The following is a 16632-nucleotide window of genomic DNA, read 5'->3' as shown; positions in this document are numbered from 1 at the left end:
GGTTACTGAAAACTGCCATGTCATGATGGAATGCAGTGGCAGATTGTGTAACTTGAGAAAATATAGACCCTCCCAGCTACTTGGAGATGCAGCTTGGTTGTGGAAAGCTTAAAAATTATGGTGCTGCATACACAGAAATTCCCTGAAACCTGGCCACCCATCAACATGACACTAATTCTCCATACCAATCAGGAATGTTTTCAAAATGGCAATTATCAAAAAATCATGACATATAAGAGCCATTTCTGGCAATGCCTTCCCACTACACACTACATCATTATTCAACACCATGAAATACATAACATTTCATTTGAGCTGTTGTTTAGAAATTGTTATCAGAATGAATACAGGAAAAATACTCAATCCTTAATAATTAATATACTACCTGAAGTCTGAGTAAGACATTTTACAGTATTTTATACTGATTCCATTATCATTCTGAGCAACTGGTGACATGACACCTCAAAATAATATCACCAAACAGAAACTACTACTTAACACAGTCAGTCAACATCAAATGACAAGCATAACCAAATAGGACTAGTTTACTTACATACAGTTAATCAGTAGAACTTTCATGGAAAATGCCTGATGCTTTTTCATGTACATGGATTTTGTTAAAAAGAATTCAGAGTTTCTATACAAACAAGATTTTTACTCTATTACAGAGCAAAGAGAATGTGTACTATAGTGGAACAAAAATTCATTACAAGGTCAACAGTACAATGCTACATTAACTGTATAACAACTTCTACTTTATTACTTGTACAGAATCAATTATTGCCAGACAATGTGAAAACTTGCTAAATAAGATGTTCGTGAGAATCTGTTTAAAAAACTGAAACTCTAACTGCTAATATCTCTTTGTGACTTGCATGTACCATTAGTTTTTTAAACTTATGACAAACTCTTTTAAGTTTCTTCCCGTTCTACTATTAACACCACATGAGGAATTGAATGGGCATAAACACTAAATTATGTTATAGACCACATTTAATTCTTAAGGATGTATTAAATTTCTCTGAATAAAACCTTGTATACAATCCTTGAAATCTTTATACTGTACTCTCTTAAAGCTTTCTCCCAAAAATTTGAACTATTATCTACGAACTTAGAAGCATGCAAGCCTCTATCAGTCCGGCCAAATTCTACTGACAAATAAATTACTGATTAAGAATTATCTTCATTCACAGCATCTTGTGAGCACCATATTAAGTTCTGTACTGGTTTTATTACACAAGATGCTCATCAGGAAGACTATCTTCAAGAAATTGTAAGCATTAACCTTTCCTTGGTTCCCTGAGCAATGTGGCTGGTCAACCTCTAATAATTACTTCTAGCTTGATACAGAGCTTAAGGTTCTTTTTAAATCTTTAACATTACGATTGGATCCTGAGCTGTGTCCCAACAAACTTCAAAGTTTTCAGCAAATTTCAATACAGATGCTCCTTCACTTTTGATGAGTTTTGGTATTGCAAACCCAATACTAAGTTGAAAATATTGCTGGCCAAAAATGAAAATTAAAATTTAGTTCCTTGATAATTTTTGGCTAATTTCATAGTTGTGTCCTTGAAAACTACATCCACCACCCAGAGATTATATGCCTGTCCTATTATCATTATCAATGAACAGTTTAAACCAAACACTGAATAAGTATTCTGAGCACTGACATGCTGGCCCAAATGGGCTTACTCCTAGTAAATATACGCACTTTATTTATTAAACTAAACTTAAAAGTTTTAAAACCTATGACAAAATTCATTGTAATAAACCTGTTTCCAATGCTTGGCATTTATTGCTCATTGTAAAATGGACAATGACATCACATTACAGTATGTTCTACAACTAAATACTGGATAAAATTATTTTAATGCAACACTTTTTGGGAATGAGAAATGTAACAATCCAATTTTGGGTTTAAACTATTTTGTTATTGTCAGTTTCATTTAACCATAAAGCCTATCATTTACTGAAAATGCAGGGGTTTGAGATACTTATGAATGAATGATGGGAACAGATATGTTAGGCATGTCACTTTCCTTAAAGCCTACATGTTCTGGGACCCAACATATTTCAACCAGCGTCATACAATTTTGGAATGAAACCTTAATTTGCTGAAATGCCAAATTTTTTAAGAAATTTGTATTTTTACTAGGTATAGAAACTGTAGCCTTTCATATATAGAAAATCCATCCTGTGCATGGGGTGATGGGAGAAAGGGGGATCCCCATTCTCACCTGACCAACACTGCTCATGTGACAAAGCAGGGTGGATAAGGTGGGTTACCCTCAATATGGAAGGCTAGGAAAAATACACAAGAATCTTTAGGAAAAGGATTTTGAAAGGCTTCTCATGCAATTCTAGTCGCTGAAAACTGTAAATTTCTACAGGATTATGTTTTAAATGATTCTGATTGCTAACCATATTGTTGTAAAAATAGATGCATTACCACATAAAGAAAACTGGCTTGTTCCATTAGACCATACTGCATCAAATCCTACACCACAATGCATAATCTGCACTTTTAAATCTTACATCATCTAGTGTACTGTATAGTGCTTATAATATAGAGTACTATATTAAAGTATTTTGGTACAATCACTTAACTATATTGTGACTAATAACATTATACAGTATTACTCTTCCATGGGCTATATTTTTTTAGCAAGTAATTTTTCCTGTTATTTAATTAGTTATATATCTATTTCATACACTTTACATTAGCAATATCCTCCCTTATTGCCTTAAAGAGAGTCAGGCTTAGAAGGGAACCTGAAGGAGAAACCAAAATAGCTGCCATCTCCTGTGCAGAATAAGCCTTTTAAGACAGAGGAGCATATGTGTTCTCACTTCTTCCATTCTTCCAAACCGGGTTAGCATGAGCATGAGAATATTCGTCTGCAGTATCAGAAAAGGGTTTGATTGCACAAGGTAAAAACTCTAACACTTTTCCTCACTAAAATCCAGCTGGCACCACTAACACTTAAAACTGGCACCACAAACTCCCTAAGCTAGTGTCACAAACACACTAAGCTGGAGCCTCAACCTCCCTAAAGGCCGCCACTAACTTTCAGGTATACCTGAGCAGGTTTGCCTGCACAATCGGCCTGTGCAGGCATACCTTCACCACTAATGATGCAGTTTTTTCCTCAGTCCTCTGAAGCAGCCATGGCATCAACAGGTGACAGTCTGGCTGTAATTAGCTTGCTGATAGCATTAAAAATTCATAAATGTCAAGATGTCAGGTGAAAGAGGGATTGAAAAAAACTAATTCAGTACTCCATTGTGAATTTTTTAAGAGTTTAAATTTGCCCCCAAGGATTTTCATAATGTATATTGGATATTTCATGAATGAAGGAAGAGTTCCATGGCAAGATAATTATGTTAATTAAGCTAGTAATTATTTTCATTTCATGGTTGACAAATATAGGCCTAATGCAGTATCATTTTTCTGTTTCATTAAAATGCTTAATACTGATTTGTTTTCATTTTAAGACTGACTTTCTTACGATGTGTTACAACAAATGAACAGCAATAGTTTAAGACTGTTTTCCTTTGTTTCATACGTGTACATATTGATTAGTCCAATTTAATTCAAAATTTACAAGATATTCAGGAGTGATGATGCCACTTTCAGCCTTCAGTACACATTATTTTTCCTGTGGAAAAATTGCAAAATTATAAATAAATATTATTCTGACATCTGTACCATAAAAAAACAAGTAAATCCAATACATCATTAATTTAGTATACCTAAAACTCAATACTGTTCCTGACTGGTACATACCATCTGTCCAGAGACGGAAAGTGAACTGGGCCAAAGCAGCTGCCTCTCCACATTAATGTTAAAGTGAGTCTGTGCAGGCCGTTTGGTCAGAGGCATATAAACTGAAATGAGCTATTTGCTCAGGTTGCCTGTGCAAGTGGGAAATACTGTGCAGGTTGTTCATATTAATGTTCAGATTTGCCTGCACAGGCTGCCTGTGCAAGCATTTCAGTGCAGGTATACCTGAAGAGGAGGTACAATGATTCTCCAGCTTTGCCTGAAAGTGACTCAACAGACTTGAGAGTATTCCCATATGACACATTCTTGAAAAGCTAAGTAGCTAGAATAATATCTAGCTTGGAAAAAACAGAAGATACTGTGACAAATACATTTTTCCTGAACCAAAGGGGAGTAGAAGGTGGAGCTAAAGAGGAAGTCCCAGTACTGGCTAAAGCATTAGTGGAGGGATAAGCCATAAACTGAGTAGGAATAACTACATATAAAGGACCTGAGAAGGGGGAGAAATGACAAGTTGATGACCTGACCTAACTTTATTTTTTGCAATCTATCTGCTTCCCTCCTTTCCCTGCACTAAAGAACTTAAGCAGAAAGTCCTTCAAAAATCCCTACTTCCTCACATCTATTCTCAAGATCACTCTTTACACCCCTGCTGCTAACACAGTGTCTATCTCCTCAAATTCTACATCCTGCTAACACAGTAATCATTCCTGCAGAACCTGATGTTCTCAGCCTTGATTCTAGTGGAAGGCATCCAAGAAAAAATAAATGTACAGCACTGTGAGAGCAGCAAACAGCCAAAACCATGAAATACCAACATGCTCCTGCACCACGGCAGCAAGGAGAATTCTGACAAGAGCTACAACATTTGAAATACACCTGGTGGAGAACAGGTGTAATACACAGTCATCCTAGCAGCCATTCGATCTTTTCTTTTGTTTGGATGCTGACTCCCCTATCGGCTTGGAGAATAAGCTATCTTTAACAGTAGGTAAGATTCATCCAAAATAAATATAAAGATGACACATAACTATGAAAAAATGTTAAAAAATGGCTGACAGTCTCCATTGTTTCTTACTAATCATACTGTAGTTCTCAACTGTATTATCGTGATTTATGTATATGAACACCATTGTAGTAAATATATTTTCTATTATTAATAAAAATAAGAAATTTTTTCATAAACAAGAGAACAATTAAACACTACAGTAGACTGTCTCTCATTTTTCTACTAACAAACACTATATACTACAGCACCACCATATTGTAAGTCAAACCATCGTAAAGCTAGGAGCATTTGTATTACCTATATTTATATATTACTTTGGAACTTTGCATATGCAATGCAGTCTCTCTAGGACTAACTGTTTTCTTTCTTATTTGGTGTCTACTAATATGCAGTTAAAATATTCATTTACAGCCTGAGCCAATCTCTTTACCTGTTGCATTCTCAATGTTTCAATTTTGGTTACTGCCATCACTTTCTCCAACTGTTCTCGATAAATTTCTCATTATTTTTTTTCTAAAATAGTCTAAGCTAATTAAAAATTACCTCAAACAGAAAGTATACAAAATATCTGTACAGGACCTATAGAAATCTTGTATTAATTCCCTATGAAACTAATAGACAGGACACATTAACATGAATATAAAATTTCTAACACTACTACCTAAAGAGGGCACAGAAAATAAAAAAATCTCTCCATACAATCAAACATCTCAATTACTTAGCCATTAACTCTTTTGCTTTTTCTATAGGCTTTATTTGAGGACCTAGTCTTGACCATACAAAGCATGACTGTGGACGATATGAGATTGTAGAATATGGAGATGTACGATCCTTGAAGTAATCTGAAGGGGCATGGCACTCAAACTCCATGTACTCAAGTTTACGAGGAATATCTTCTTCTGGCCCTGTAAGTAATTCAGTAAGATGAATATAATTTTGATGAGAAGCCTCTTAAAAATTATAATGGTGGGGAAAAAAGAGTGCAGTAGACTATAAACATGAGTAATTTTAAATAAAAAAAAATTTATGCATTATACTTTTATTTCAAAGACAAAACTGAATGTTATTTTTCCACAATCAAAAGTTTCCAGGGACAGGTTGTTCCCAAGGGAAACCACCACACATTCACTGCCATGTCAGTTCTTTAACTGCTGATTCACAGACAGGCTTCATATACAAAAAGACTTCCTGTTCCACTGCTGATTTGTGTACATAAACAAAAGCCTCACAGTACCTCTGATTGCTTATGTCATTCTAGTCATCCAGCTCCGGGTACATCCCCCAAGTCTTTCCCCTCTTTCACCACTGAAATGCAATACCTAGGAAAGGTACCTTACAAAATGTCCCGCCTTCACCAAATGACAAGAGTGACTGATGTTCCTGAATAGGAGGGAACAGGTTCTTAGACTTCAGTTTGATATTTGATTCACGAGTTTCTTTTGTGAATTTCTTGATTTTGCAATCACCTTGGCCTCTTATATATAAATATATGGATTGCGTCTATGAAATGTTTCGTCTCCAGACATTGCTCAGTATGAAAAAAAAAGAAGCTTCTGCCACACGTCATGACCAGAGGACTTCTCTACTGACACGAGCAACAAGATGTACTAATACAAATTAAAATCAAGGGCACCCTGGCTGATGTGAAGCTCCACATGGAAATCAGGAAATCAGAAAATCTAGAGCATAAGATCAACCAATGGCCTCCCCTAACTCCTTCAGTCTGCTGGATCATATGTTCCCAAATTTTAATATATTCAAGGTTATAACAAACTCGTAATGTATCCTTGTTGGTGGAAAGTATAAACCCATCTACTCCAGCTTTGTTACTGCAAGTTACCCTTCATCTGATGGGTGAAAATGGTACAATGGGTATGGTTTTGAGTGAGTTCCTTGCTATTACAAGCTAGCAAGAGTAGGTCTCAACCCTTACAGGCCAGGCTAAATATACAATGTTCCCCAAATTTATCAGTTGCATCATCAGGGTCTGTGATTATATTTTTGTCTATTTTTAGGATGTTAAAAGTGAATGGAACATGTCTACCACTTAGTTTCTTTAAATAATTTAAAATTCTAAATTTGTTCTACCTGTATAATGTATCCAAGGTTGTCTATCAGCTTTTTTATGGTAGCAGTGTTGTTTTTCTTGGGCACATATAAATAATTTTGCAAATTAGACAGCCACATTCTTATAACTCTTGTAGTAGTTCCTTGTGTCTCTTCTCAAAACCATTCATTTCTCATCCCACTGATGAACCACAGGTCTCCCAAGTTTGCCTCCTGTTTTGGGGACTGAATTATTAGCAATGATAATAATTCTGTCATTAAAGCAGCTGCAGGTCTCAATATGATTTTTCTACACACAAACCCACTATGTAATTTACATTAGTCTGATCCTGCAGTCCACAGCCCTCCAGCCATATTCCAGAATTTCAAGAAGACTTCGAGGCTCTTACCTCACAGAAAACATTCAAACTCATTTTCCAACTTGTGAAAAACTGAAAGCATAGAAATGCTAAAAACACTGCCTAGTGGCACTACTGCTTTCTGTGTTGTCAAAATAATTGGTACTACTGTTGTTCTTTGTAAAGTACCATCCTACTTACGATCGAGCTTAGTTCCGACCAACTGGTTGCAAGTCAAAATGGGTGTAAGTTGAACCTTAGAATGTGGCTGACATAATGGGTAGGGCATAATATAAAACCTTTGCTATATACAGTACCTACATAGTACTGTAATGTAATGCATCATTATTTCAATCTCTTTACCATAATGTACTTCTATTGACATATTTTAATCATTAATGTAACATATAATATGTACAGGTAGGCATGGAGTTACAATGGGGTTAGGTTCTTGCCTGCATGTCAGAAGTCGATTTTCACATACGTAAATCGGTTTGCAATTCAGTTTACAGTGCTGTTAATACTATATGATGGTGCAGATAGGGCAGGGTAACTCAAACTGATGCTGCCTGAGTGATGAGAGCTCTCCCAAGATGGCACGTTGCAGAGTAACTCAGTGGTCAACTGTCATACGGCGTGCACTCTTATGCATCAGCCCACTGAGCCCTGCTGTCAGAAGTATAGTTGAAAGTGCGAATGGTCTTATGTCGAGCAGGTTGTAAGTTGGATGGTACTTGTATTATCAAAGCAATTGGTAACTTTGTTTTTTGTGTTATAAACATAATTAGTACCATTGTTTTACGCATATCAAAATAATGGGTAGTTTTTTCTCCTCTACAGGTTACAATCCATTATGTTCACATGACAATCAAACCTAAGAAGGTTGAGAAATGTCAGAGTTCAGGCTCTGGGAGGAGAAAATTAACCATACCATTAAATCATAAAACTGTATAAAGAACATTAACTTTGTTATTGGATTAAATAACATAAAGAAAACCACATTAAAAATTAAACAGCCAAACCTATGATGTATGTAGATGGGTCGAATCCTTCCTCAGGTGGTGGAGATTCTTTGGTTGGTATCAGCCAGGTAAGGACAGCACTCTTCTCACAATATTGGTCTTGTAATAGCCCACGAATCTGAGCATAGTATGTTCCTCCATCAACATCTATCAGAGAAACTATGTCACCAACTTGGTAATACAAATTCTGAAAATGGAAATGAAAAAAATTCCTTGAAACAAATTTTCTTCCACAGAAATTAATAATTATTTTGCAAAAACCTTATTCTGTCAGCTGAGGGAGACAGCCCATCCTGAATCCCAATAAACTGGTAATACATAGTTAGTTAGGCAAATGAAGAATTCCTTGGCAGAAGGTTCACTCTGTCATTCACTAAACAACTGGCCCACATTATGTAAACAATTAAAAAACCAATTTCCCAACTACAGTAATTACAGAAAATGAAAAATAAACATCTCATATGGCACTCACATAAAAATACAATACAGTACTGATGTCTAGCCAATTTGAATCACGGAACACTAGATCTACCATCTGTTCACTATCACATCTGGTCGATCACATCCACACAGGATTTTAATGCAAAAAAAGTAACAAGTTATTTTCTTTGCTATACAAAAAGTCTAAGCTACCACATGGAAATACTCAATACTACAAACATTATACACAAAAACACATGGCTACTTGCCAATCTTCACTGAAGAACTTTCTAATAGACTGTACCTTTCAAGTATAAATTGATGATATTCATTCAAAGACTTACCCACTTCACACTAGCCATGCCTGACACTGGTAGTCAAGTACCATTTGGAATATAAAATAATATTTACAAGGACAATTGCTCCACATACTAGTGTCAAACATAAAGCAGGCAAAATACACCATTAATAATGCTACAGTAAAAATAAATATATGGCCTCATCAGTAGGTTTCCAATTTTCTCTAGAAAAAACCACAGTAGTTACGTTTTATAAAAAATTAAGTGGGAAAAATTAAGACTGACTTAAAGATTACAGAGCATCACATACTTACAAGGCAAGCAACAAAGCTCTCACACTTAATCTTTGACATACACAATCTGGAAAGCCAATGTAACCCATATAAAAGTCAAATATGAAAATGAATTAGGGAGCTGACGTACCAAACTCATCAAAGTTGAAAGTAGTGAACCACCTCTAACTCTTCATTGTGACTTTGTAATAATATGTGGTGCAAAAAAACCATAAGCAAGTGATTAACCAACAAAATACTTTTCAAACAAAGAAGTATATTTTAAATAATCACTTACCATCTTTCCAAATTAAAGCCTACTAACTGTGAGTTGACAAATAAATATCAAGTTTCCTCCATTAACAGAACTACCTCCTTCTTGGATTAGGTATAAAGTATGAACTGGTACACACTTAAAATATTTACTTAAAAATAATCATAAACCCCACAACATCATTAACAACATTCAATAGAACATATAAAGGCATAAAGGTTCACACTGCAATGTAAACTGATGGGTTTAAATCTTGGTCAGGTGTGACTTGCAATCATGTCAACACCCCCACCAATATATTTCAGTCATGTGCAACAGAATCAACCATTAAAGCAATTAAAAAACACCATCAGAGAAATTTCCACAAATTATCACAAAATGAGAAAGTCAGTCTTTATCTGAGTGCAACTACACCTTGAAAGATGTAAAGACAGCCAAAGGTAAAGATAAGTAGAAAGCAGATCCCAAGAAGGCACCAGAGAGAACTCTTGTATGAAAACCTGCAGAGCAGTTGACAGTCTGCTGCACAGTGCCTTGAACTGAAAGTATATGCTTCCAAGAGTCCTGTTGAACAAGTATCTGAAAATCTGCATATACAAGTGCATTTTCTCTAGCATCACCTGTCACCAGTCAACCTTTTCACACAAAGCCAAGAGATGATCTTTCTCCCACTCCTACCTTTTCACACAAAGCAAGAGATGACCCCCAAAAAAATAGGTTGGGAACAGGATCATTTGGAGACATCAACCCTTGAAGGGAAGCCTGTAACTGTCCCAAAGCTCTACCCTAGTTGCTGCCATATTGCCCCACGGTGAAACAGGTATCCCTAACTTATGGCTGCAGTAAAAGACTGACAGCCTTGACATCAATCCCCCTTTACCATGCCTCTCTTTCTTGGCTAAAGTCTGGGAGGAAGACTAAAAGGATCAGAAAGGCACCTTGCCCTTTGATGAGGAAGAATGGTGGGTACTCAATTGGCCTTGGGAAGAGATCTGGCCTCTACTTAAACCAAATGTCATTAAAGGGACTACCCCATAAGGTTTGGTTCCAGATCAAGAGTCTTTTGAGTATCAGGATGTAATTCCTTCACTGTCACCTTAGCCTTCAAAAAGAGCAAGATTCAGAAAGAGCAAGAAGGAACCCTGAAATGATCCATTCCAAAAGAGAGACCACGTTCAGCAAAAATCTGCATATAAAACACCCCAGATTTGCCCATAGGTTTGAGGACTGATCTTACAAGGAAAAAAGATTCTATCTCGTAGAGTACTGGTGACTCCTGTGCCTGAGTCGAAAGCCCATAATCGACAGTCAGAAACTAAAGATAATTACCATCTTCATATATGAAGGCATGCACATATACACCAATGTGTACCTTCATGCTCCCAAAATTCCATAGAGGGATTCCTAACAACTAACAACAGATAGAAAGCAAGGTTAAACGGTTACTATTATATTTAGTTCAAAGAAAGAGTCCCCACTACAACTAATTTTAACAGTAACTATGATTCATTCCAAATAATGAAGTCTCCAGAGTAAAACCCATGGAGTGCTCAATGGAGAAATGGTTGCTTCCCTTAAGGACCAGAGTCACATCTCTTACTGTGCAATAACTGGTACAGTCACACAAGAAAACAAAAGACAACCACATAAATGTGAATTAAAAGCATACCAAAAAAGAAAGAAAATTCAACATTTTCTGATTAACATTAAAGCACCATTATATATGATTTATTGTAATACATCAGCATACAAAAGATGAATTTAAAAGACATCACTCAACCAAAACTTTAAAAAATATATTTTTTTTAAATCAAGGGAATTACTACAGACAGTATAGGTTTGTGTAAATTATTCGAAAAACAAGTACAACATTTCCAGCATGTGTTAAGTGATAAATTTCAAAGCTAACAACAAAAAACAAACTATCTTACTAAAATGACAACCCACAATCGGTCCAAATTTAAAACAATTCAAAAATAAAATACAGTAGCACAGAACAGAACACTGCTCAGATGCCAAGTTGTTTATTTTCATGGAGCCTTCCAAGTACAGTATTGTATAAAATTATTTTTTCCTAAACACCCTCAACCAGCAGTTTTCCTACACATTCAGTAGGTAGTTATGACTCTCAGTAATTACCTAATAAGAGTAAATTACAATTTGACGATGCCAGTTTCTTTCCATCAAATTCAAGTACTATTATTACAATAATTACCTTATAAAACAGGTATTCTGATGTGCATGGTGTAGCTACAGCTGCTGGAGCTTTGGTGGCCTGCAAAACACACATAATAAGTATAGAGCATCAGACACAGGATAAACAATAACAACAAACTATATTATATCTACAATAATTGCTTACCTGAAATCCATTTGGTTATGAAGGAGCAAAAGTCCATTTAAATCAACAACTGCCATTACAGGCCATATTCATATTTATGCTACAGCTCCTTAGGTTTACAAAATACTACACTGTAATTCCAATATTCTATAACATGTATAACATGGGCTAACACGTTGGTTTGAGAGCTCACAAGTGTTAACTATCATACAACAGCTAGAATTTGCAGATGATGAAATTTTTCTGATTTTTTTGCCAAATAACAGTTCCCACCATTTCTTCTGTCTTGTGCACTTTCAGCCTGAGTTCCCATCTGATCTACTGTAGGTCTTCATCTTTGCCCCTTTCCCATGATTTTCTGAACCTCCCTACTGGTCTCCACCCTACTTCTTCCTTGTATATTACTCTCCTGACTCTTCTCATTAAATGTCAAAAACATCTCAATCTTTGAGATTCCAATCTATTTTCTAACTGCAGAATACTACATATCTCTAAACCTTCTTCCTGTATAATGTGATCTTCCCACCACACTACCCACAAATTTAATCATCCCAAGATCACTTTCTACAAGAAAAGAATTGCAAATTATAATTGTTAAATAAAAATTTCCTGGTCTACCCTGTATAGGCTATATTAAAAAAAAAGAAAATACTGCATAGCAAAATATGATCAATTACAGTACTATCAACATCCTATTACGATTTGTGCCACATTAATGGGTAGATACTGAAGAAGCATTATTTTTATAACTACCGGTATTTATCGTCACGTACACATTACATTAATATCATTACAATACCTGTGTCACCCCTGACATTAAAAACTTAAAGATAAAGTAGACAGGAAAAACATTTAAAGTCAAATTGTGCACAAAATCTTATGCACTGCAATTTAAAAAACAATTCAACAGTAAATTTACCATTAACCTGAATGATTATTTTAGAATTCCTCACATATGTAGTTGCCAACTTTTGCATCCAATTTGCCAATTCATTACTGTATACTTCTAAAAAACAACTTTTATGGCAGTTTTTATGAACATATAATACATACGGATGATAAGCAACTTCAACTGGCAAAACATCAACTGTATCAGAACATAAACAACAATAGCTCTTGATGTATACAGTACTGTATTACCATTATTCACCATATGAAAATTCAAATAAAGCAGTTCAACTATGTCTACAGATTATAAAAAAGAAACAATGTTCTAATTTACAGTGTCAAGCCAAGCACTGTGACACTTGGACATTCAGTGCTGATGATGTGGGAGAAACCTCAGGGCCACCAACTTATTTAGATTAAGGTTCTTAATCAATCTGTGACTATCACAGAGGCTGGTCAAATTGGATGTTTTTGCCTCCTCCTGCCTTATTTCCATCATACTGTCACCCTCTGACAGGTTCAGCAGGTAGGGACTCACTCTCCTTAAGGGCAGGAGTGAGTATTTGATGGTGCTAGTGACCTTTCTACTGATGGTAGAAGAGTTGGCTTCCATTATATATTTACATTTTAATAAAACACTCAAAATAACATAATTTACGGCAGTTTTTAAAGCAAGGTTAGGAGGGTTTTCTCGAGGTCAGGCAGCACCAAGCACACCACATCTGGCTAAATTAATATGCATCCCTGTATTTTACTTTATATCATAAGGCTCTTCAGGTCATATTAGGTTAGGGCTTTGCCACCAGGTCAGATAAGACTGACCATATATCAAGTTATGTTAAGAAAGATTACATTTACAAGTATCCCTGTATCACTGTGCTTTGTCTCATTTGGTCATTTTTAATGATTACACACTTGGACTAGGAATTTTAGCACTGTATGTTTTATGACTTGAGCATTTCTTACCATTCATGCTCTTGCAATTCACTTTTGTTTGTTTTTTCTCCACTTCAAACCTATAGACAGCTGAAGTTCCCCTATAACCGTATGTATTTTATGGGCTATTTATCCATGGCCATAGCAAATGGCATTTGACCATTTACAACTTGCAAAGTTAAAAACTTATGATAGTATTAGAAAGCCAGGCCACTTCTGCAAATGACTCACAGTTACCAAGGCCTAGAGTCAATGAGCACAATTAAACTGTCTAAGCAATGTTGACCTTGACAATCTTGAATACTTAGCGTAAGTCTAGCATACCATGTATGCAAAGCTATCCTACAAAAGCCAAGAATTAGTCAATATACATGGAGGGGTCACATGATCTGGTCTAGGATAACCCTTTACAGTGGCAGATATTTCAGAGGCAGTGCAACCTAATCTGACCTACCATTACCTAACCTTACTTTGGATGATGTGCCCTTTCTAGGAAGGGGGGGTGGCAAAAAACTTGACCTCTCCGTTTGCATACTAAGCTACCCCAAACTTCAAATTATTAATTTAATAATGTCACAGGCTAACTTACACTTTTCTTGAATATGTACCGCCTTCCTTTTCCTTTAGGTATGCTACCTTTCCCACCCTGACGTCCCTTGCGTGTTCTGCGCTTAGTGTCCCGTTTTTCAGAATTTTTAGCAGAATCCTTATCTTTGTCATTCTCTTGTTCGTCTTCTTTTCCCCCGTTGCTGGAATCGCCCTCTTTATTCTCTTCTATTTCCATTTTTTCCTCGTCCTTCTTCCCATTGTCGCTGTCTTCACTTTTTATTTCCTTCTGATTCTTGGGGAGCGCTGTGCCAGGCGCAGAGTGGGTGGTGGCTGAATAGCAGTTTGTACACAGTACCTGGTCTCTGTCATCCTTTTGCCAGATACTGCTCTCGTTAACTTTACATTTTGCACATTCCGGCTTAGTTCCGAAGACCATTCTTGAAGCGGAGAAATCGGATGAACGGCGACAAAACAAGCGGTTTCTTCCCACTGGGAGACTGTTCTTGACACCTTTTCTGTAAACGTAAACAATGGAAGTTTAAATATGCAAGATAAGTTGTTTCTGGTTGCGTTCCTTTGCCATCCATTTTCCACATTTCTTATTTATAATTTTATATTTATTAGACTGAGAAAAGAAATTTAAATGGAAAAAATTAAAAATAAATAAGAAAGGGCCTCAAAAATAACATGATATAAGGCTGAATGTTAAGAATCAGAAGACAACCGAATGAAGGTTACGCTACTTGATGATGAAAACAGTTCCATCGTAGCCGTTTAGTTTGGTAATCGTAGATAAATTGGTTCATACAGATGAATATGCCTTAGTTGAAGGCGAAAATTTATCTATTATGGATGGTTAAATACAATTTTGAATCTATTTTACTGCTCAGTGACTTTTTCCTGCATACATGTGTGCATACCGTTTGCATTGACATTAATTTATCTATAGAAAACGCTTCACACATACAGACGCGCGCACGCACAAACACACACACGGAAAACATCAAGCCCTGAACCGAGGAACATAGAGTTAGTTATTCATTAACAAATAAAACAGCTTACTATAGTATGAGGAAAGGGCTAGGTTGACAAACATACAACAATACAGAAAAGAATAGAATATAGGATTTAGTCCTAAGGCGAAGCGCTGGATCCTATGAGGTAATTCAGCGCCGAAAGGGAAAATCATGAGTTAAAAGGAGTAACAGGAGGAAAACCTCGCAGTTGCACTATGAAACAATTTATGAGAAGATGGAAAGAAAGATATATGAGAGAATACGAACGTAGGTACTGATACGAACGTACTGTAGGTACTGCGCAAATACGATATAGGGACCTGGGCTTACGATTAGTAAGAGTATCCAGTAAAAGCAAGGACAGAATAGATGCAAGGCTGGCATAGGGAGGCTTGTAGAGTAAAAACAAACATACGCAATTCCCAAGGAATAACAGTTATAAAGTCTACACCTTAGCTGTATATCTTACTATGCCACAACTGCTGGATCACTGATCATCATATGATCTAAGTCAAGTATCTCCCCGTAGGGGGTGGTGGCGTCAGTGCACCTCACGCAGTGCACTGAAGGCATTACTTAAGGTTCTTTGCAGCATGCCTTCGGCCCCTAGCTGCAACCATTTTCGTTCCTTTTGCTGTACCTCTTTTCATATTCTCTTTCTTCCATCCTACTTTCCACCTTCTCCTAACAACTGATTTATAGTGCAACTGCGAGGTTTTCCTCCTGTTGCACCTTTCAAACCTTCTCCTGTCAATTTCCGTTTCAGCGCTGAATGACCTCATAGGTCCCAGTGCTTGGCCTTTGACCTAAATTCTATATTCAATTCAACACATTGTGAAGACCCATAAATATACAGAGACAGCGCAATGAGGAAGAGAATAAAAGAATGGCACAGGAAACCCATGGATAGACAGTTCATAAGACAAACTAAAGCACTGTCAAGCAATGAAACAAGGCAATGGCTACAGAGGGAAGAAATTAAGAAATGGAAGGAATGATAACAGCAGCAAAAGATCAGGCCCAAAGAACGTGATACAGCACAGTAAACCCCCTGTATTTGTGGTCTCACTATTTGTGAACTCACCTATTCGCAGATTTCTCTGTGGAACGTATCTACATATTATTCGCGGAAAACTCACCCATTCGCAGTATTTTTCACTGAGAAATATTCACTAATTACTGTATTTTCATATTTTCACAACTAAATGCACTTTTTGTGATAAAACTATTAAAATACTCAGGTATAAGCATTTTTTATTTTTTTTTGTGTTTAAACTATCAAAACAGGTAGTTCTAAATGGTTTTAGAGGAGTTTTAAGTATTCGCAGATTTTAGCTGGGGGGGTGGGGGGCTGCGGCACACATCCCCATTGAATACGGGGGTTTACTGTACATCCAAAAGGCAGTAGACAGAACCA

The 16632-nt window shown here is 36.3% G+C and overlaps 1 protein-coding gene across 1 annotated transcript; it reads right to left on the bottom strand.

Moving 5' to 3' along the window:
* Positions 1–3135: 3135 nt before the first annotated feature.
* On the bottom strand, positions 3136–14736 carry LOC136828868 (GATA zinc finger domain-containing protein 1). Its single transcript, XM_067087147.1, has 4 exons — positions 14240–14736; positions 11701–11760; positions 8221–8407; positions 3136–5698 (listed from the first exon to the last, which is right to left on the bottom strand). Exons 1-4 carry the CDS (start codon positions 14633–14635, stop codon positions 5508–5510), a joined length of 834 nt encoding a protein of 277 aa, XP_066943248.1. The 5' UTR covers positions 14636–14736; the 3' UTR covers positions 3136–5507.
* Positions 14737–16632: the final 1896 nt, after the last annotated feature.

Source organism: Macrobrachium rosenbergii, chromosome 43, assembly GCF_040412425.1.
Source record: "Macrobrachium rosenbergii isolate ZJJX-2024 chromosome 43, ASM4041242v1, whole genome shotgun sequence".
NCBI lineage: Eukaryota > Metazoa > Arthropoda > Malacostraca > Decapoda > Palaemonidae > Macrobrachium > Macrobrachium rosenbergii.
The sequence above is the reverse complement of the archived record's forward strand: the minus strand, read 5'-3'. Positions and strand labels throughout refer to the sequence as shown.